The 21,557-nt window shown below is 40.1% G+C and overlaps 3 protein-coding genes across 3 annotated transcripts in view; 2 read left to right on the plus strand and 1 right to left on the minus strand.

Moving 5' to 3' along the window:
* The window catches only part of lmtk2 (lemur tyrosine kinase 2), a 28,383-nt gene extending 17,143 nt beyond the window's left edge, over positions 1 to 11,240 (minus strand). Inside the window, exons 1-6 of the mRNA XM_044181987.1 lie at positions 10,722 to 11,240; positions 3,259 to 3,389; positions 2,910 to 3,063; positions 2,321 to 2,397; positions 1,714 to 1,832; positions 1,257 to 1,344 (exon numbers count right to left, since the gene is read on the minus strand). Of these exons, the coding sequence (XP_044037922.1) occupies positions 1,257 to 1,344; positions 1,714 to 1,832; positions 2,321 to 2,397; positions 2,910 to 3,063; positions 3,259 to 3,389; positions 10,722 to 10,824 (672 nt within the window). The 5' untranslated portion in view covers positions 10,825 to 11,240. The remainder of the gene's footprint in view (positions 1 to 1,256; positions 1,345 to 1,713; positions 1,833 to 2,320; positions 2,398 to 2,909; positions 3,064 to 3,258; positions 3,390 to 10,721) is intronic.
* Positions 11,241 to 12,398: 1,158 nt separating this feature from the next.
* On the plus strand, positions 12,399 to 15,208 carry pvalb5 (parvalbumin 5). The gene is made up of 5 exons (XM_044181995.1): positions 12,399 to 12,554; positions 13,109 to 13,185; positions 14,240 to 14,372; positions 14,707 to 14,816; positions 15,071 to 15,208. The coding sequence occupies exons 2-5, from the start codon at positions 13,125 to 13,127 to the stop codon at positions 15,091 to 15,093; spliced, it is 327 nt and encodes a 108-aa protein (XP_044037930.1). The 5' UTR covers positions 12,399 to 12,554; positions 13,109 to 13,124; the 3' UTR covers positions 15,094 to 15,208.
* A 2,116-nt stretch (positions 15,209 to 17,324) lies between these two features.
* LOC122869227 (parvalbumin beta-like) lies at positions 17,325 to 19,963 on the plus strand. Its single transcript, XM_044181994.1, has 5 exons — positions 17,325 to 17,472; positions 18,437 to 18,507; positions 18,767 to 18,899; positions 19,298 to 19,407; positions 19,671 to 19,963. Exons 2-5 carry the CDS (start codon positions 18,447 to 18,449, stop codon positions 19,694 to 19,696), a joined length of 330 nt encoding a protein of 109 aa, XP_044037929.1. The 5' UTR covers positions 17,325 to 17,472; positions 18,437 to 18,446; the 3' UTR covers positions 19,697 to 19,963.
* The last annotated feature ends 1,594 nt before the right edge of the window (positions 19,964 to 21,557 follow it).

Here is a 21,557-nt window from a genome sequence, read left to right on the forward strand (position 1 = left end):
CCTGATGTTGCCTTACACATAAAAGAATGATCCCAGTCTCTTCCACACAGTGAGCTTACAGCTTATTAATTAAACATCGTCATTGGATCGGTACTAGTATCGACCGATACCCAAAGCCCAGGTAACGGTAATGAAAAAGTTGAAATCGGTGCATCCCTACATGAGGAGACAGAATTAGAAACACTTTTCAATATAATGAATACTAAAGCAAACTACAGCCTCAAATGTTGAATCAATATCTCTCTGACTGATTGTTAGTATTTATTACAGGTTGGATTGCATTAAACTGTGCAGTGTTTTCTACTTTCTTGGTTACTCAATAAAACAAATAATTTAGAGTCCATGGTGCAAAAAGCTACTGTACTTCTTATTATAAACATTTGCCCTATTAAGATAAATCAAAAAGTCACCAAGGGAGTGTATATTTTTACATAACATTTTTGGCTTCTTGCATTTGTCACTGGGCAACCCATAGGTTTCTTTAGCTTAGTTTACTCTAGACTGAACTCAGCAGTCTTCAACATACACAAGGTGCCACCCATAAAAATGCACAAACACAGCAACTGGTGGAGCTGACACCAGGGAGAGCGTAAATGGAGCCTGTTGCTTTACTGGGTGAGGTGGGAATGTGAGAAGTCCCAGGCTTAGACTAGCTATGCGACTTCGGCAGGAGGAGGGGAGGAGGAGGGAGGGGAGGGAGCTCCCAGCAGTCAGGGCACGGTCCAGCCAGAATAGATAAAGAGAAACAGTGAATAAATCAGCTGCCATGATGGAGTCTGAGTCATTTCAATATGTTAAGATGAATGAAAGGGCTAATTTGGGATTGACACAGTAGGCTTTCAGTCCAGATGGCCAATAGGGCGAGTCAGCTATGTATACTTGCTGGACAGTATTTAAATGGGGTCTTGCCCTATGAATTTGGGAGCTTAACAGACTGACAAGAGCTAATTCTCAGATTTCTCAATTAATGAAGACTTCTAAGTGCTGCAATAGCAAGTAGTAAATAAACCATCTCTCAATTCCTCGACACTAGTACACACAGACTGCATCTTAAATGGAGGAAAACCTGCACAATATTGCAAAATAAGATTATAGGTGACAGATTTATAGTAGATCAATTCCATTCCAATGAACATTTGGCTATAATTCAAGTTTCTTCAAGTCATATACAATCAACAACTTTTTATACATTAAAAACGGGGTTGATGGTGTATTTTGTGGTCATAAATACTATAATATATACACAGGTTACTCACCATTTCACAGTACTCAAAGACAAGCAAGAAGGGAATGGCCTCAACACACTGTCCCAGGCATTGAAGGATGTTTGGGTGCTGTAGCACTCTGTATAGACAACATAACATGAAGCCCGTTGATACTGACGTTAATTAGGATTTTCAAATAATACTTTAAAATAATATCTGTAAGATTTGAGAGGAGTTTAAGTCTGATGCAATGTGTAAGAGGAAAGGTAGAGGGTGCTTCTAACATTACAGTGATGTCATATAGCTATTTTTGTCCACATGTACTATATGCATGTCCTTCCACACACTCATTTAAAAAAAATTGATTTAAGTAAATATAAAATAGTATCATTAATCAATCAAATATTAAATACTCGAATAATGAATCACCTGATTAAAAATATCTGAAAAATAATAATAGTCTTCAGTCAAGGGGGTTAGGGTGTTAAAGGGAATAGAATGTGTTTACCTGTATGGATCCCCCTGTTGCAGGAAATCATTCTGCTCCTTGGCACTTGCATTAGCTTTTAACTCCTTCACCACGACTCTGGCTCCACCTGGATCTGTGTAGATTTCACTCAGAAGGACCTGTTAATACATGATGACACTTTGTATTAAACAAGACACAGAGAAAAAGGCCATACAGCATTTATGCTTCAACATGTAACATGTTAAAAGAGGTCAAGGAATGCCAACAACTGCAGAGAAAAATGTTGATAAAGCAACAGATTTGAAAAACGGGGAAAGAATAGGTATTCCACCGCACAGGTTGAGGATTATTTGGAGAACGTATATTTATGTATCCACCTTAAGATGAATCACAGAATAAGCAGTAAAAACATGGGATATGTGCGTAAACCTTCAGTTATGACAGATTCAGAGCATAAATCCAGCCTGTGGCACAGATGATGCTGGCAGCAAACATTCAGCACCCTCTACTTAAAGGCTGGATAGAATAAATCAAATTCAACCAATTCAAAAGTTACTCAACCAAACATTACCCTAATGTAACATTTTCTGTTTGTATTTTTTTGGAAGAATGCAAAACTTGTACATTAAAAGAAAACCAATCTTACCTGGCCAAACCAGCCATTGCCGATCTCTTGGATGTAACTCAGACTGTGACGGGCTACCTGGAAGCCTGTGGATCCCTCTGTGAAACCAACCACAAAGCAATATTAATGTACTAATTAACTGGAGCATGTTGTTGTTCATAACTTCAAACTGAAAACTGCAATTTTGCTGAAAATGTGTTTTACAGAGATTTGACTAAACAGACTTGGATAATATCAGGTAGTGCAAGTTTGTCAAGATCCCAATCAGGCTAATCATGTTTTTCTTGTGAAATGACAATGTCTCAATTACAGTATGTACTATAACAAGGCACATGACAAAGAGAGCTCACAAAAAAACACACCAACCTTCAACATATTTTTCCAAAACATTTAGGATTAAAAAAAGGTCTGTATATTTAGAATTTAAATTTTAGGATTCTAAAACCAGACACTAAAAAGACCAGATCCAGCTATTCAAAAACATTATCAATGTGTCATTTGTATGTGTAAGTACACTATACTATATGTGATCTGTATATGTGCACATGTTTGAGGCAATGAATTTATACAGCATATTTTGACACGCAATATAAATCTGCATGTGTCTGACCTGCGATGCGGACAGGAGGTTGGAGGTGTGGGGGTCCAGGCAGGGCCACAGGGGACACAGCGAGGGTGTACACCTCAGCTGGGGACTGCATAGAAGGCGTGTCCTCTGCCGGTGGAGTGAAGTCAAGCTCATCATCAAAGTGGTCCTCAAACTCCTACATCAAGTGGACAAAAATAGGCTTGCCATGATACTGCAACCCGATACTACAGTGCATATATTTCACAACAGAACCTAAAATCACACACACTGTCCATTACAATCCATTCCTACTCTGTATTCATTAGGTGTGGCCTGCATGGGAGCAGGTGGAGCTGTGTCTGTCTGGCTACCTGCCTGCCAGGACTCTCACCTTGAAGTTGATCTCCCTTTCCTTGCAGCAGGTCACGCAGTTCACTAGCAACACCACCAAGACCACAAGCGCTGTCAGTGACACCACCAGGGACAGGTAGAGAGACACAGATGTGTCCCCTGTGCTTCCACCTGAAATGAGAAAAACAGACAGAAACTATGCTGAATCATTCATTATAGCTGTGCTTCAAAATTAATTTGAAGAGAATAAATGAAGGAGGCCTTCTTACAAGCATGAACATAAGTGTGTTTGACAGGAATACAGCACACACTGTACTGGCTCCTCTTCTAAATCCACCCACAACAAAGGTACATTTAAGCTGGACAACAAAAATAAACTGCTCTTACAATGCAATTTCTTGAGCTTACTGCTCTCTTTCTCTAGTAACTCCACTGCAGTGGGAAGAAATGCCAAGCTGTTACACTGTGCAAGACATACAATAATTCTGATCGTATAAAGAGTCAAAACAGTGATTTTTTTTAAGGTTTACAATTTCAAAAAACTAGGGATGTACCGATTTATCGGCCCAGCATCGAAATAGGCAAATAAGATTGACATTCACTGATGGCAGTGGCTGAGTTTATCTGTTGTGTCGCATCAATTTTGCTAAAGATTGTGTTTGTTATTTGCGGTTAGACTCAGACAACAGTACTAGCATACTCCGCTGATGATTCGGAGAAAAGGCCTCTGGCTGGAAAAGGACTCTGGCATGAAGTAAGAGGGCAACAGGTGTCGTGCGCACGTGTGATTTGGCTTTCAAGTCAAAGAAAATGTCAGCTGTGTGGGAGTATTAAATTGTAAAGATAGTGTAATGAAGGGCTGAATGACTTTAAAACAGTTCAGTTATTTTTTTATAATGAAGATTTCTTAGTTTCCCTGGCACAAAAGGGGCAATAAACAACAACAACAAAAACATCGGTAATCAGCCAAATTGTTATTTTAGAAATCAGCCCAGAATTTCACAATTGGTGCATCCCCACTGAAAACATGGCGTGACAATAATTGTGACTCTTCAGACCAGACCACCCAACCTCTATCCCTTATCAGCCATTCAGAGAGACAGCTGTGGAGGTTTCTCCTGGCTGATAAGCAGCTGATGGTGCAGCAGTGGTGACAGCAGGTGTGGGTCTGCGCCGGTGAGGATGCTGTTGGACCAGCAGTTCGAGTGTCAGGGTTGACAGCAGCCTTGCAACCCTCCGACTGCACTGCTCAGCTGCTGCTCTCTCACTACACTGATGCTGATCAATATTCATACAGCTTAAGCTTTCCATTTCAGTGCAACCGATTTCCAATTTAGTGCAACCAACATCTTTGCTCTGGAGACTGCTTCACACACAAAACACATTAACTATTAGAGGCCCAGTTTATTCCAGCAAAGACTCAACCTTTTGTTGGCAATAAGCATAAGCCTGTCACCATGTTCTCTCACCACATGTCCACCTTGTCTTCTCATGTCCCAAATGTCACTGCTCATTTCTAACTGCTCATTTGAAAGTAGGGATGAGTACTGGTCACTTTCGTCTGTTGTTGTCACTGATGACTACTGATGTGAGTGAACTGTCAGAAGACATTCAAGTCAGTCCCTTCCACTTGAAGCTCACATGTATTTTTGTGGCTATCCCTTTTGTTCTGTGTCAGTCAGAAATGGCGTTGGATGTTGCCTCAGAGTCTTGCTAAATGCAGGTGCACAATTTGTTTGACTTGTTATTTTGTAATTTCACTATGTCATATCACAATTTAATAGCTAAAGATAATATCAGCCAACTAAATCATATCTCAACATGGCATGATACGTGTGTGAGAGTGAGAGTGAGAGCGTGTGCTGAAAGAATAGTGAGAATTTGTGTGACACCCTCCTCCCAATTCTCCCTCCTGTGTTTATTCTGTCTCCCACTGCTCGTAGCTTGTCAGGTACATCCTGTCTGCTAGAGGGAGAATCAACACCTACTGAGTCTCCTTCTGCTGAACTACAAATTCCTGACAGATGAAAGCGGGTGCTGAATACATCCAGACTACAAACCTACTTCTAATTGTCCCATGTTTTCACATAAGCACACGAAGGAGAAAAAGAACAGACTTGAGTAAGAATACATCACAAACAGTCAGAGCCCGTTGGAATAAATAATAAACCAGTCTAAGGCCAATATATCTACACTAAGCTGCTAAATTTGGCTAAAATCTCCATTTGGAATTTTTTCGCTATATATAAACTGTGCGTATCCAGATTGGATCAATCTGAAAATGGTCTCACGTTATAGTGTGGGCAGTGCAAGGAAAAGCTTTTCCAAATGATGGCATATGTTTGCTTGGACACAGTCTGGTCCTGTAATGTTAAAAAAAAATCCAATTTTGCATCTGCATTTATGTTATGTTTAGGTTGTTAGAGGATTTTACAAGCATAAAACTGTGGACTGATGAATGCTCTTAGTGCCGCAGCACAGGAATTACTGTTATCCTGAGCTACCCTTTTTTGATAAACCTATTTTATACGCATGCAGATGTCAAAAGAAGTCAACTGAATGTCAATGAGAACATCTAAACTGTGTTCTGCTTTAGTGAAATATGGAGAGTAGCAGGCAACAGAGCTGAGGTAAAACTGGTAACACTGAGCAGAGAAACTGGGATGTGTCTGTCACAAAACAGAAGGAGGGGAAACAAGAACAGATTTAGCTATTTTTCTACATTTCAATGTGGACAGATCTCCAAAAATCTTGAAAAGCTAGTGTGGATGCACATTGTTTTTACAGGTAATAAATAAAAATATAATATAAAATATATATGAATATAATATTTTCTTTAAATGAACCTGAGGTAAAAACTTATAGAGGCTGAAAGCTAGTCCAACAACAGGCTGAGCAGTGATCTTACTATAAGTCAGGTCTGGTCAGATGGAACAGTTGTGTATCCAGACAGCACAGCCTGCCAGAGTGCAGATGAAATGAGCAGCAATCACTTTATCTCTCTCCCTGGGGTGCATTAGATATGATCCAAAGTGTCAGCCATGATTGAGATTAATTTCATGTCTGCCACAATAGAGCAAGCTACCACAAACAAAAATAGACAGGGTTGCTTAATCTGGTCTCTTTACTGCGGATCAAAATAAAATTCTTCCATGCATTCTGACGTTTTACAAATGTCTTGAGCTTTAAGTTTCCCTTACTGCACTGAAAACATACTGAAATGTGACCCCAAAACTGAGGACAACTGAAGTAGCCCAAGCTAATACACTGAATCTGCTTGCATCAATAAAAACCACAGACTACACAGTATTTTTAATCATTTAAAGGTGGGGTATGCGATTTTAATCCAATACATTATTCGTCATTGTTTGCTCTATAACCATGGTATTTGACATGGTATTGGATTTCTCCAGAATCGCATAACCCACCTTTAAGATTGTTGTAAATCAGACTATACAATCAGCACTCGACATGTCATAGACTCCAGATAGGACACACTACAACAAATGACACATACACAGCATAAGAAGAAGAAAATATAATGGAGAGCAATCCAGACGAATTAACATTGTCTGGAGGGGGAAAAAAAAGTCACATTGGGTGAACAAAGGCAAAAAAACCTTTGTGGTGTCCCAGACACACCACTGATCGGGCTTTCCATGCTAAACCTAAAGTAAGAGCAGTAAAAGCCATCCAGTCAAGAGAAGTTAATCAGAATCTTCAGTGAGAATCACAAGCAGTAGCTTAGCATACATTAATAAATCAAATTTAGTTGGTATAAATCTCTATTTGGACATCACTTTTATGTGAGTTGTGTTAGTTCAATTGGTACAGAGCTACAGGGACTCTACAATTTAGGTAAACATCAAACCTCCATAAAGATTTACAGCGGGACACAATATCTACTGCATGTGCTGCTGTACTGTTGCCATGTCACGTGAAAGCCCCCCCCAAACCACCACACCAAGGTGGGTACCACCACAGCCTTATACTGAGACAGGGAAACCCCTAAATGGGGTCTTCCACTAAGCCACGCATAAGACCATCCTTTCACAATTTTTGCCTGGCAGAAATTAGCCCCGTTCAAGTCAAATCCAAAATGTGTCATGTGCCTATTATTTACAAAACACTTCCTCCATCTTCAATTATAGCTTACAAAATGAGTGCAGGAGCAATCGTTTAGAGAGAATTCCAATTGGCTTTAATAAAGCCAAAGCTTAACTTCTCAACAGTCCTGTGAAAAACATTCGGCTGTAATTGCAAGCAGTTTAAAAACACCCCCTGTCTGTTTCAGCAGAGCAACAGGGCTCCAGGCAGTGCAGGACTCCCTGAGAGGCTGCAGCAGCAGTCAGATAGAAAAAACAGGAGCTGGGTCACGGTAGCTCTACATGGGATCAGTTCACCTCAGTTAGGCCTTATCTGAGTCATGGGTTCATATTATGACTTGGCAGGCCCTACCAAATGACTCAACTGGTTTTTGGGACCAATACGGCAGGGAGCTGCCAGGTCTTATTTCGGTTCCACTGCATATTTCAGTAGGCATTCACGCAGAGGGGAAGCTGACCCATTTTTGCAGATTTCACCCACCAGTGTGCACAACAGTGGATGTCTGTACTTTCAGTTGCATACAAGATGAAGGATGGCATTGTCTGGCTGACATGTTTGGGTTCAGCTAAGATTTGTCTGTCTGCTAAGATACAAGGAAGCGCTGAGCCTCATCGATCAAATGAAAAGCCCAGGGATCTGAAGCAGCCAATACTAATACAATGTATGGCTGCCCTTGTAAGGGGCCTAACAGACAGGACGCAGTTTTTGCAGTGACAGGCGTCTTTTTCCAGTTGTTTTCTATAGGCAGTAAGCGTTTTGCGTGCTGCTCATGTGCCCTGGGCGTCTTGAGTTTTAGACACCCGGTACGCTTCGCATTTTTGCAGGAGCACTCTGAATGCCTCGAGCTGACAAAATTTCAACTCAGAGCAGAAAAGTGCCCGGCATCATTTGCGATTTCTTTCCCCATTCCAATCGGATGAATTGAGATTCAGGTTAACTATTTACTAATTAGGAAGTTAACTACTTCTAACTCTGTGAGTTAACTTTACAGCAAAATCACAGTTAGGCTAAGGACAGGTGATTTAGTGGTTGCCTAGCAGCAAGCTGCTCTTTTAAATTGCAGGCTTCAACACAAAAGGCACTGCGGTGCGCCTCGCGATTTGCAACCTGCAAAAAGCACTCTGTCTGATCGGGACCTAAGGATCCATATTTGCAAGACTGTGTTCTGTCGGTCATTCAGCAATATTTTAACTTTTAAAATAATAAAAAAACTAAACTATACAGACAGGTCAACATCTGCATGCATTCTCTTTTGTAACATACTGTCACAATGCAAAACCTGCTAAATGTTTTCGTGAAAGATGTTAAATGAAGCAAGCAACTGGATTGGAGCAAAGGGGCTCTGGCTGGAGCCTTAGCCCCTGACAGCAACATAACAGCCTGAGGTGGTAGTCACTGAATCACTGAGAAACGTAATGGAAGGTTAAGGCCAATGCCCACCTACAGACTAGACATGCCACTATCACCTGGCTGTTACTAAAGCTAAAGTTTCCGTTAAAGCTTACCTATCTACCTTTACCAATGTTTGAGGTGTGTAAACAGAACACATGACCCTTAAAGACTGGCTTTACACGTGACTTTCCAGTTATAACTCTTATACAGTGGTGTGAAAAAGTGTTTGCCCCCTTCCTGATTTATTTTATTTTTGCATGTTTATCACACTTAAATGTTTCAGATCATCAAAACAATTTAAATATTAGTCAAAGATAAATGCAGTTTTTAAATGAAGGTTGTTATTATTATTAAGGGAAAACAAAATCCAAACCTACATGGCCCTGTGTGAAAAAGTGATTGCCCCCTAAACCTAATAACTCATCTGCCATTTTGGTCTACTTCACTTTGTCAGGCAGTTCCTATTTAAGTGATTTCTTGATTGAGAACAGGTGTGACAGTAATAACCTAAACCAAAACTTTAAACAATCAAGTATTACTGTACCACATCTGGGCACACTGGTAAATGAAGACAGGTGAAGTAGGGCAAAGAACAGGTTGCTATGTAATAAAAGTAGAATAAGCACGCTGATGTTGCAACATCAGTTTCCTCTATGCTGTATTATGATAAAGCAAACAACACTGTTGCTAATCATTGACTGGTACTGATAAGACTGGAATGTGTTAGTTACACATTACCGTCCCTCACTACAGCATATCCACGTATGCATCTATTAATTTCTCACGAGGAAGCGGGTTATATTATACCAAGAGAAGCAACAAACCTCGCGAAAACACTGAAACCATTCCCTTGTCTCTCAGTGAATGTATGGCATCAACAACATAGGGTTTGTAATTGATTCATCTACTTAAATTGGTGTACTATTTTTTTATTAATAAAAAAAAGATAAAAATACCTTAAGAGCTTTCAATTTACAATGTGCTGAAATTAAGGAAACCAAATAAAAACTAATCTTGGAGAAGCTGTAATCACCAAGTTTGAATTGTTTTACTTGAGAAATGACTTAAAACAGTAATCTCACATTAGTATCCCAAGTAAAACTGCTGGAATTGAATTGTTTTCTTACAATCAATTTCCTCCTGTATCTGTAATTCTGTCCTGAGCAAGAGTTTCTTATTTAACATAAGTCTGGAAGTGTGTTTTTTTTTTTAAATCACATTGTGGCATATGACAATAAGGAAAACATTTAATTCTATGAATACACTTTCATTCATCCTAAAATAATCAGATCATCACACCCGTGACAAAACCTGTGATGTTGGAAAAGTGCCAGGACACTATAATCAACATCAAAAGGTTATTCAAGGTCCACTTCAAAACAATAAGAAACAGCGTTTCTATGCTGGTAGGCCAATATCCATTGTCCCATAAACTCAGTTAAATGTCAATGACTTGACCAACCCAACTGAAAGGTTAAACATCTCTGTACCTGCAGTTACAATAGGGTGTACTATATTAACTCAGACACATCACTGGTACCTCTTGACCGATTTATTTGTGTTAAATATCAATCAGAATTTAATTAGACTTGGTTAATAAGTATTTTCTGAGTACTACTTGAGGAAAAGTGTAATGTTTGTGTTTGCTATTAACTAGCTGAGTCGTGACGATGACATGCTGTTACTTTCCATTATAAGGATCATTAAAAAAGATTTACCAGTCCGTATAAACAGAAAGAAGATTTGCTATCCTATAAACTCTGTAATCAAACAAACAGCAGTCAGTACAAGCATCCATACACTGATCACAGTCTTCATTGATTAGCAGGAAATGCAGCCAGGTTGTTATGTTGTTAGCTTTTAGCTGCTGATTAGCAACAGCTACCCCGGCAAATATTCACTAAAATAAAACATCTGCTAGCGAAGCAGCTGGACAGACGAGAGTTGTAGTGAGTGAACAAACAATCGCTTAGCTGTGTATCAGCTTGCAGTCAGCTGGCTCACCTGATGTGTGAGGATACAGAAGAGGGGCACCTTCAGACAGCCAGAACGCCGACAGAAAAACCCCACTGGCCAGCAACAAAACATATCCATGGCGGCTCTTCATCTTCCTAGCTTAGCTAACAAAATATTAGCTAATTGGAATCGTCGTCATAAACAGTAAATGGCTGATTTGATGCTAAATTAAGTGTTTTAATCATTGATAATCAATGTAGGCTACATAAACAAGCATATTTCCTGTCTGTTTAACGTTAGCGACTTTTAGCCAGCTAACTAGCTTCAGCTAACATTAGCATGTCAATGCTAACAGTTTCAGCTGACGACAGCAAAAACCGCTAAGAAATATAGTGTTGCGTTGTCCATAGAGACACAATGAGCAATCACCTTTCACGATCTATCATATTTGATGTATGTACCTTAATGGTATTTAAATGAACATAGCTAAAGGAAATTAATAAATAGCCCTGACTATCATGAAACACCTCTCCTCCAAAGCGCCATGTTCCTGTACAACGTCACATCACGGAATGAGGCGTAAAACTTCAAATAATTGACAAGTGCTCAAGCCAATCACAACGAAGAATACCTTTGCGTTAAACACACAGAGCCAATCAGCTACGAGCTTTATTATCAGTCATGTAAATCCAGTGCTTTGTGTCAAAGCTGAAGAAAGCTTTTTACATCCAGTCACTTGCTAACCATGTGAGGCACGCAATACTGATTAGGAGAGACGACCTGTCTATATTAAATATTTATTTCTGGATTTACGGCCAACCACAAACTACCAAGCAGCATTTAATAGGTGTACAGGGTAATTTGACTCGTGCACTGATGCTGGCTTAAGCATCATGATCTACTTCTTGTGAATATTTTTCATTTTCTTTCTGGTGATTTCATATGAATATTGCTGAGCGTTAGGTTTACTGGGAAACTCGATATTTCCCATGATTAAATATTCATAGCAAAGCAAACAAAACTTAACTATATTTTGATCACAATAGCTACACATATAGGAAAGATGCTCTTGTTGTCATAGGTTATTAATCCCAATTATAAACAGCCATACCTCTATATATATGTGTATAGGTTTTTCCTGACATAATGTTGTTTTAATGGCTTTTAAGCCATAGCACATGATAATTGATTTTATGATGTGATTAAATCTTAATAAAGAATATATCAGTGCATTTAATTATTGCAATGCTCTGTGTATGCTTGTTAACAAGACAACCCCACATATTTCCCCTTTGTTATATATAGCTAAGACTTATAATATGACAATTGCATATTCATGTGTTTACACAGTGTCTTTATTAAATTTTTTTATTACCAGACATAATTAATACTAAAATTAAGGATATACATACCTGACTGATAATTATCACATTCAGCTCATCTTCTGAAAGGTTTTGCATTTCCTGAGCACCCCTGTTCCTGTTTTTTATATCGTTCTTCATTATTAATATTAATATGAATAGTAATAGCATTAGTAGATGGTTGTTGTTGTAGCAGTAGCAATAAAAGCAATAGTAGGATAAATGTTATATGAAAAATTGGAATGTCATTATTTAAATTGTATTTTTTCTTACGTTTCCAAAATTTGCAAAACAATATGAGTGAGAAAATTATCTGCTCTGATAAAATGATGAAGGAGGAGGAGGCACTCTGTGGCGTGGGGGAAATCTCCCTGGGTTTGAGGACAGCTACGTCAGGTTGCTTCTTGCACTCTGGATCACGAAGCTGCTGGAGAGTGTCAGTGGCTTATAGGCACAAAGCAAGAGAGGCAGAGATCTGCACATCATAGGCTCAGAGAGTGCAAACCTCACCCAAAGCACGGTGAGTACAAAGCTTTTTTGCAAATTCATGTGCATGGCATGTTTGTGCGATGCTAGCTGGCAGTTCTGTGTGTGTTTGTGCCTCTCAATTCTTTTGCTTTAAAAGAGGGGGGAATAAAAAAATAGGATGTACAGCCCTCTTTGTGTTTGCTCCCTCAACTTGCAACAACTTTCTCTGTGGGGAAGACAATTCTTTCATTTTGTGAAACAAAGCTTGGATCATCAGGCAATTCTCATATGATTTAAAACATGTCATATGATGAAATACATACATTTATCTCTCTGAGAAAACAATACAGATCTTTTGTTAATCTGGTTGTGTCTTACTGTCAAAAAGATACAGCCCTACTGATAAAAGATACAACTCAGCACCGTGTTTTTTCACAGTGCTGATGCACCTGAAGATTACCCGCAGAGGAATGATTATGCTTAATCTATCCACAAGTTCTGTTTTTATCTGACAGAAACTGTTATCTGACAGCAGAAAACACCTGTGCCAGTTTCATTTACTGTCACCTTGCATTTCCTCCGTGTATGTGTGTTTGTATCCCTCAGGCAGCTACAGAGCACCATGGCATTTGCAGGGATGCTGAGCGACGAGGACATCAGGGCTGCGGTCCAGGCTTGTCAAAGTGAGTCAGACAGTACACACACACACACACACTCTCACACACAGGGAGACACACACTTCTCACACAAGCATCTAATCGTTAACCGAAGTACACAGTAAGTGAATATACATCCCCTCACATATTACAGAGAGAGAGAAAGACAGGTGTTGTTAAACCCACTTCCAGTCCCACAAGGGATACCCATACGATGTGTTGAGAACATCAGGGAGCCTGCAGGTAACCAGGCAGCCATGTGACAGGAGAGCAGTTACCTCCCAGATACCGAAGTGTTTATGTTGAGCATTCACACAGTGGAGACCAAATCAAACAAGCTATATAACCCTCCCATCCCAAAGCACTTATTTGGCTCATTTATCTCTAGCAATTATGTCTGCACGACAAGGCAGAAACAGATCAACCGCTCTGATGAAAATCAAATGTCAGCGCTTATATTCCCTTTATTCAAGAAAACTACCCCTGTTGGCAATATTTTAAACTAAATAGCATTCTAACTCAGTCAGTCGTACTTTTTTTTGCATGTATCAATAAAAAGAGGTGGTATTTCTATGATTTATTCTATGAAGAAGAAATGTCTAATGAAAGTGGGGATAGCAGACAAATCAGCTTAAGGTTAGGTAAGCATTTTTAAAGACTCCCCTCCCTTATTATAAGATTATTTATTTTTAAGTCAAAGTGTAAATCTTTGAATTTCTCATACTGTGGCTGCAAGTCTTATTTACTTGAAGGCAACTCATCCTAGATCAGAAATTCCACTCTGAACGGCTTCTAAAGGGCTTTTACGTTTAGGTTTGCATTAGACCCATGGGCAACATTCAGTGTGGTGCTTTGACTGTTTCAATGGCATAATGACAGCGCCTATAATGGTATAAAACGATGCGCTACAGGCTGTATATTGGTAAATGTCATTGGTTGAAGAATGAAAATCATCTGAGCGAATGAGTAAATGCGACATCTCTATTCAGCCCCTCGCCATTCTTGCTTTCTTGTCATTCTGTGATTGACCTCTCACTCCCACATCTGTCGTCTCTTTCTCTCTCTCTCTCTGCCTATGTAGCTCCGGGCACATTCGACTTCAAGTCGTTTTTTGCACAAGTGGGTCTGACCGGCTCATCTGAGGCAGATGGAAAAAAAGTGTTTACAGTTCTGGACCAAGACAGGAGTGGATACATTGAGGAGGAGGAGCTCAAGTAAGGATGTTGAGTGTGTGTGTGTGTGTGTGTGTGTGTGTGTGTGTGTGTGGTTTAAGGGCTAGAGCAAGGATTCAGGTGTGTGATGTGTGTTTGTGCATGTGTAACTCCTTTGTGATGGCCCTCAGGCAGAGGTCACTGTGTGAATGGAGCAGCATTTCTGCTGTGAATGAATTTAGTAATACATGAGGGGAGGACTGGTGAGTGAGTGATGGGGGGGGCTTAAGGACAGCTCAGAAGGGCCTAGGGGTTGAGAAAATGCCATCAGAAAAAGATAAAGTCTATGATAATACAAGGCTGAACTTTCCGCTGATATTTTTTGTGCACCTATCAGACTGTTCCTTCAGAATTTCTCTCCGGGGGCGAGAGAGCTGACCGTGGCTGAGACCAAGACTCTGATGGCTGCAGGAGATAAGGATGGTGATGGCAAGATTGGGATGGAAGGTGGGTGCATGTAAAATGTGAAAAAAGCTGTCGGCAGATGAGCAAAGGAGGACAGGGGAGCTGTCCATTAATTTGTGCTGAAATTGCTGTCTATAAAAAGCAAAAAACACTATAAAAGTATGAACTCAAACAAGCAAAAAAATAACTTGTTTGTTTGTTTAGTCATCTTGCTTAATCATAATGTTGTATGACACTGACTTCTTGCCTGGAGAACAACTCTGACTGAATCCACTGTTTCTTTTTCTCCCCCACAGAGTTCTGTGATATCCTGAAATAAAGAGAAAAATAAGATAAGATGTTTGTTTGGTGGCGAGACAGCCGCGAGACTTTAGTTGTGTGTGTTTAATCAATCAGGTAGCTGGAATGGGTTAATAAATGTATTTAAAATGTGATATGACGGTGTGCTGGTCTCATTTTTATTCTATGGCACGATATAGGTCTCAACGTTTCACTAAGACTAGTGACATCCAAGGTATTCAGTGGTTTAAATTGCCTGGATCACTTATGCTGACTATTTATAAGAACAGTTAGAGGTGACTGATAAGAGACTTTTCACTAATGATGCATGCAGCATAAACAGAGCACGCTGGTTCTGAGTGGGCTTCTTTTAAGTGACATCTGGTCATTACCATTCTCCAGTTTATGAATAAATACTGAGTGTCAAACAAGAAAATATTTAGGATAAAGGTGAGTGCCTATTGACACCCATGCATGAAATCACTCACCTATACACTTCTTATCTCATCCCATTGACACTCATGGAAGTGCCCTGGTGGAGGATGTCAACGACAATAGACAATAGTCACTGGCGTCATTTTGATGTTAAGGAAAACCCCATTCTGATTCACAGAGTAGCTTGTATCCTAAAACCTGTGGCGATGGGGAAATTGAAAAGCCAATTTCACCAATTTTGTGAAATTAATGTTTTAAATTGGCAGAATTTTGCATTTTAAATTGATGGGACCCCTCTTCAAATCTTAGGACTCATGGGTTCTTCCAGAAAATTGCCCTTGTTTTCCTTATTAGGCAACTGCCTTCTGTTGGAAGGATTTCCAATTCCTGGAGAGACCCAGGTAGAAATATCCAGCATACTCATGGAAAATACTAATAGTTTATACAGATACCGAGATGACTGAGATGAGTGTCCCTGATGATTAAGGTTTAAATGACCTAAAGGTTAACAGTCTATGGTTTACATTTCATAAAGAGGTCATATAGGCCACACAAACACATTTATCAGACACACATGGCTGACAAAAACATTGAGAAAAGGGCGGTCTCAGCCTTAATAAAGTCACTTCATCTGCGTTTTGTGCCATGGGAGCACACCACAGTAAAATGAGTTGTCAACACATTGCTAACTTGTTCATGCGCACAATCACACAGCACACAAAAAATAGTCCAAATGATTGGTGCATTGCCTACTAAGGACAGGGATCCGGTGGTATAGGTCCCAAAGTCTTGTCCCTGTTAGGACGCTGGGTTCATTTGAAACTCGACATGCGGAGCTCAGATGAACCCTATGGAAATATACGGTAGCTTATACTTTAGGTATAGATAGTTAGTGTGACAGGGCAGCGTACTGGCAGAGATATCTATCATTCGAGACCATTTTAGGGCGGTGTTGCAACTCCAATCCTTCAGATGCAAGAATGGAAAGCCTGACTCCAATCACTTATAATGAACTCATAAAACTGAGAAGAATACTAACTATATGGGAAATAGCCAGGCAATTAAGTAAATTAACTTCTGAGCAGCCTACCACAAACACTGCGGGCATGAGTATCACATATTGCTGCTATTATTAAAGATAAAATATATCATAAAGTCAATTATGTTGGACAGTCGCACTGCAGGTTCATAATGCATATGACTATATGGGAAGATTTTACTGATAAGCTACCACAGGTGACAGAATTAACAAACACAATATATAAATTGTAACAAGCAGGCTATCACAGAGGAACATGTCTCCATAATCATATATAATATTATAGTGATAACACAAAGGAGATAAAAAAGCAAGTCTTTTTGAGAGCAGTATCTAAGCAGTCCTTCCACATATATTTACAACTTTTGAGTGGCCTAATAGGCTACTTCTTTTCAGAGTGATGTCTCACATTTAAGGCCGTGATTTAAATACTTCCTCTGTTAATTAAGACAGCGAACAGCAGTTATAATTGGCCGCGAGTCCTTGGTGCTCGTTCACCAAGGACTTTGGCTCCAAGGTTTTCTCACAAACCAAACTAGGGGATATGACCCATGGCCTACAGTATATTCACTCTCACACATTCCCATTCATTTCATTTATACTCTCAGATGAAACTTACAACATCGAAATCAGCATCTTAAATGTTGGCTATAAATTATACGAGTGTAACATGTCCCGTGAAGCCAGTGAGCAGCGGACCCGCTCAGGTTTCCACACGTCTAGCTATAGGCCTCCGCACACATGGTAGCATCCTCATTTGTTCACCTAAAAATAGGTCGAGACTACTAGACACATTTTTTCGAAACCCATGCATCTTGGTACCTGATACTGAGACTCATTGCTCTGTAAATGGTGTTGCTCAAGGATATATAAGAGAGAGGGAACGGGGCTTCGGCATTCACTCGAGTCCTCCTTGGTTTTCACTCGCCTCAACGCAGCGCAAAGGTGAGTGGGAGGTGCGCCCCGCAAAGGCCACACTGACTTCTGGCCGATTACACTGGGAGGAAAGGGATTCAGACGAGGAGATCCCCGTGGACTATAACTGTAGAGAGAAATGGGACCAGCATAGCCAGCAACAGCACGGACCACAGGACGATTCAATCAGTGCGAGAAGGAGCCCAAATGATTTCAAAGGATCAACTTCTGTGGATGATAATTGCGCTATTTTACATGAGCTCTTGTAACCGGATGAAAAAAAAAATCACACCCAAAGCTATCGACACGTTTGACATCACTGCGTTTCCCTCGGCTGCAATGTTTATTTGTGGCAGTGATTCATGTTGCCGTGATTTGGCCTCTCAGTGGGAGCATCATCTGTTTAGTGCCATAGCAGCATTCCGCGTTGGGATAAACAGAGTCAGGCCCTCAGTGTGATGAGACATCCGGAGGCAAAGCGTAGCTCTTTAGCCCATGCAAAAACAGGATGCTGCGTGGCAGCCTTGGCAAATTAACGCAATTAATTCGTTTGATCGTGACGAAACATAAAAAGGTGGCTTCGCCAATGGCTGATAATCCTGACATTGTTTTATGTTTCTAGATGCTTTCCAATACAGTGTTAACGATGCCTGAACTTTCCTTTTCTCTCTCCGAGGCTAGAGGAGGAACAGCTTTGTTTAATACTTGGAAGTTAATATCTGGCCACTGATGCTTGATGTATGCGAGCCCACAGGCCCAAGGCTCTGTTTGATATATGATGATTTAAAAACATACAGGAAAACAGCAGTCATTTCAGATGAGTGCATCAAACCCTCTGAATACCTCTCTGAAGTCACTGTGTCTTAGGCCCACAGAGTATGTGTATCTCCCAGACACAAACTAACAGTTATTAAAACGGTTTGCTTTAAAGAGGGATAGATTGGATGTGGGATGCTTATACTAACCCTGAGCCTTGTCTTCTTTCCTCTCTTAGATAAAGAAAAATGGCCTTCGCTGGTGTTCTCAATGATGCTGAAGTGAAAGCAGCTCTGGACGGCTGCGCAGGTGAGCTTCATTATCTTAATTTACTCTACAGTGAATGCACTGAACTCATTTCTTCATCCTCATTATTATTATTTGATTATGTTGAATGTTAACTGCTAATTTGATTTAAAACAAACTGGTACAAACTGGCTGACATCACAAAGTGCTGAACTCTCAGTTTCAGAATGTGTCATATAAACTGCCAGCCACATTACATCAACACAGAAGTCCTGTGTTGTGCTTATGCAGCCGGCTAATGCTGTTAAAATGTATGTTCCAGCTGCTGACTCCTTTGACTACAAGAAGTTCTTCAAGGCATGCGGCCTGGCCAGCAAGACCGCAGATGATGTCAAGAAGGCCTTCGCCATCATTGATCAGGACAACAGCGGCTTCATTGAGGAGGATGAGCTGAAGTAAGACACTCAAGCAACGCACACTTAAGCAAGCAATGCCTCTGTGGCCCAAAATATGCACCAGATCTAATATTACTGTACTGAATTTTAGGGGTTTTTTTAGAAAAAACAAGGGTTAGCTTTACTCTTTCCCCTCATATGGACGTTTTCCTTTAATCTGGGGGTCAAACTACACACTTACTGCACTAAATAAAATCTAAAGAAAGGCCATGTTTAATGAAGCCTGAAAGTTTTATGACTTTCTACATTTAAATCCCTATGGGCAGGCTTGTTGACACGTTACAACACAGAGAATGCTTTAAACGTGACTCATTCTGCACAGTGATTTAACAACATACCAATCTATACAGTCTGAGATATTCATAATTGTAACTCCTGCTGTTTTGTCCACCTGTCAGACTGTTCCTGCAGAACTTCTCTGCTACCGCCAGAGCACTCACTGACAAGGAGACCAAGGCCTTCCTCGCCGCTGGTGACAGTGATGGTGATGGCAAGATCGGAGTCGACGGTAAGAGTTCTTTGTAGAGCAGAGTACACTTTCCTATGTATCTTTAAACGAAGCAGCAGAGATATATAAGATTAATTCTGATGCATATTAGCAGTGGACTCTAATCTGTATTACAATTTAATTCTTAACATCCATTCACATACTTTCAATACCTGCGCAAACTCAATTGGGTCCAATTAGTCTAGATTTATACCAATGTGATGACAAAAGAATCTGAAGACATTTTGTTCACTACTAATGGCCGTTTTATTCTACTTTCACAGAGTTTGCTGCCCTTGTAAAGGCATAAATTTCCATTGACCAAGATCCACTTCTTTTCATGGAACTGCAAGCTCCTTGCAAGATTCAGTAATCATCAGCTGAAAGAATATTTTTTATACCTTATTTATGAGTTGCCTGCGGAATATTTCTCAACATGGAACACATATTTTACTGTTAATGTTACTCAGATGTGTTAAATGTTCTGAAAAATGACTTGTGCAAATTGTACAACACCATCTGCACTTTTGAGGAAGAGTGAAAAACCAGGAATAAATACTCTTTTGGTGTAAAGTCATCCCCTTCAGGTCAGTCGTCTTTGCATTTTTCAACTGTGGTGTATTATGCAACCCACTGCATTCACATAGCTGTGGCTATGTCAACACAATGGGTTGAGGAAGAGGTGGTGACAAATTTGAATACTCGGGAGGTGCTGAGAGAAAATTGAACTGACCTGCCCAACACTTGTTTTGATAATTAGTTAATGAGAAGGGGAGTGGAGCTGGATTCAGGCCAGGAGCTGGCAAACACAGTGGGAAAGGCCCTGCAGCTTTGCTTGCATACTTCCTGGATCCAGGGAGGTTTGCAATAGATAGCTGTCACACATAGTGTAATTAGCTGGTCTGTTTCAAGGTCTTTTCTCCACCAACTGCTGCGTAGTCAATTAGATGATGTGCTGTGGCAACAGCAGGGCTATTAACAGCCACTGTTGCATCAGCAACCTTTTAGCAGGTTGAATCTGGTGCATAGATGCAGATCTTTAGTGATCTGAGGGGTTCTTATCAAATCATTATTTATTCAGTTTTCTTGGAATGTGCCATGCTATTTCTTTGGAAAATATTCTAAACACATATTGGCAGAGAAATACAACTGAATAGGTCAAAATTACAAGTTAAAGTCAAATTACAATTCCAGGGGAAGTTATGAGTGCAAGTCAGCAATATGTAAACCCTCAACCCTATCAGATGACACCCTGAGCTTGTTACCATCAACCAGTGGTCAAAACAGAAGGAGGCATGGTGATAGCAGTCTGCTGTTTCCTCACCCTAACCCCACAGGGCAGTGCTGCCACCTACAGGTCAAAGCTGTTCTCAGCAGTACATAATACAATCATGGATTCAGGATGAACCATTCAGACCCCCCCCCTTGTTGGGAGTTTACTAAAACATTTGTGCCTAACAGCATGAGCATTACTTTGTGTTTTTAAAATGTTTTTGCTTAGAATAATGTGAATGGCATATGGACTCACAAAGAAAAGAAAGGAGTCCTGTGCAATCAGCAGTTGAAAAGGGGTGTTTCCAAAAATCACTCAGTCCACTTTAAATAATTTGGACAATAATAAATACATTAAAATAAATAGAATAAAACTGACTTGCCAGTCAAAATGGGACTGATTGAAATTTGGAATTTGAACTGGTTCTATATGCACCACAATTATGGCTGCTGTGCGCTTGATATGTCTGTAAGCAGACTATTAGAAACTTGATTTAAATACGCCCAGATACAAGCTAAATCTGACGAAACACAAATGATTGCACTTGGAAAATACAATATGACACATGCTCATTGTGGCTGTGAGGTAGACAACTAACAGGCTGACTTTATGTTAAACATGAACAGCAAAAGCATCTGTTTCACACAAAGTGAACTATAATGTATTCTTGCACATTCTGACACTATATTGGCCTCCATTTTCAAGACATAAATATAAGCTCTAATTCACTCTCACAGTAGTTCATGCCTTCCAAATAAACAATAGCATAGGAAAAGAGGGAAAACAACCAATTAGCGCCACTTACGCCAGCTCTAACGCATCTATGCTCCGTATCCACCCTCCTGAATACGGGTGCGTGTTGCCAGCAGCACTTGCAATTCGTCCTCCTCAGCAGTGC

This window comes from Siniperca chuatsi, linkage group LG21 (genome assembly GCF_020085105.1).
Source record: "Siniperca chuatsi isolate FFG_IHB_CAS linkage group LG21, ASM2008510v1, whole genome shotgun sequence".
Lineage (NCBI taxonomy): Eukaryota > Metazoa > Chordata > Actinopteri > Centrarchiformes > Sinipercidae > Siniperca > Siniperca chuatsi.

Excerpts from the sequence above, each read along its gene's own strand:
- LOC122869227 (XM_044181994.1), top strand. The coding sequence starts at position 18,447 with ATGGCCTTCGCTGGTGTTCTCAATGATGCTGAAGTGAAAGCAGCTCTG. Across the intron at positions 18,508-18,766 it reads AGCTCTGGACGGCTGCGCAG|CTGCTGACTCCTTTGACTAC; the intron begins GTGAGCTTCATT and ends TGTATGTTCCAG. Across the intron at positions 19,408-19,670 it reads TGGCAAGATCGGAGTCGACG|AGTTTGCTGCCCTTGTAAAG; the intron begins GTAAGAGTTCTT and ends CTACTTTCACAG.
- pvalb5 (XM_044181995.1), top strand. The coding sequence starts at position 13,125 with ATGGCATTTGCAGGGATGCTGAGCGACGAGGACATCAGGGCTGCGGTC. Across the intron at positions 13,186-14,239 it reads TGCGGTCCAGGCTTGTCAAA|CTCCGGGCACATTCGACTTC; the intron begins GTGAGTCAGACA and ends CTGCCTATGTAG. Across the intron at positions 14,373-14,706 it reads ATTGAGGAGGAGGAGCTCAA|ACTGTTCCTTCAGAATTTCT; the intron begins GTAAGGATGTTG and ends TGCACCTATCAG.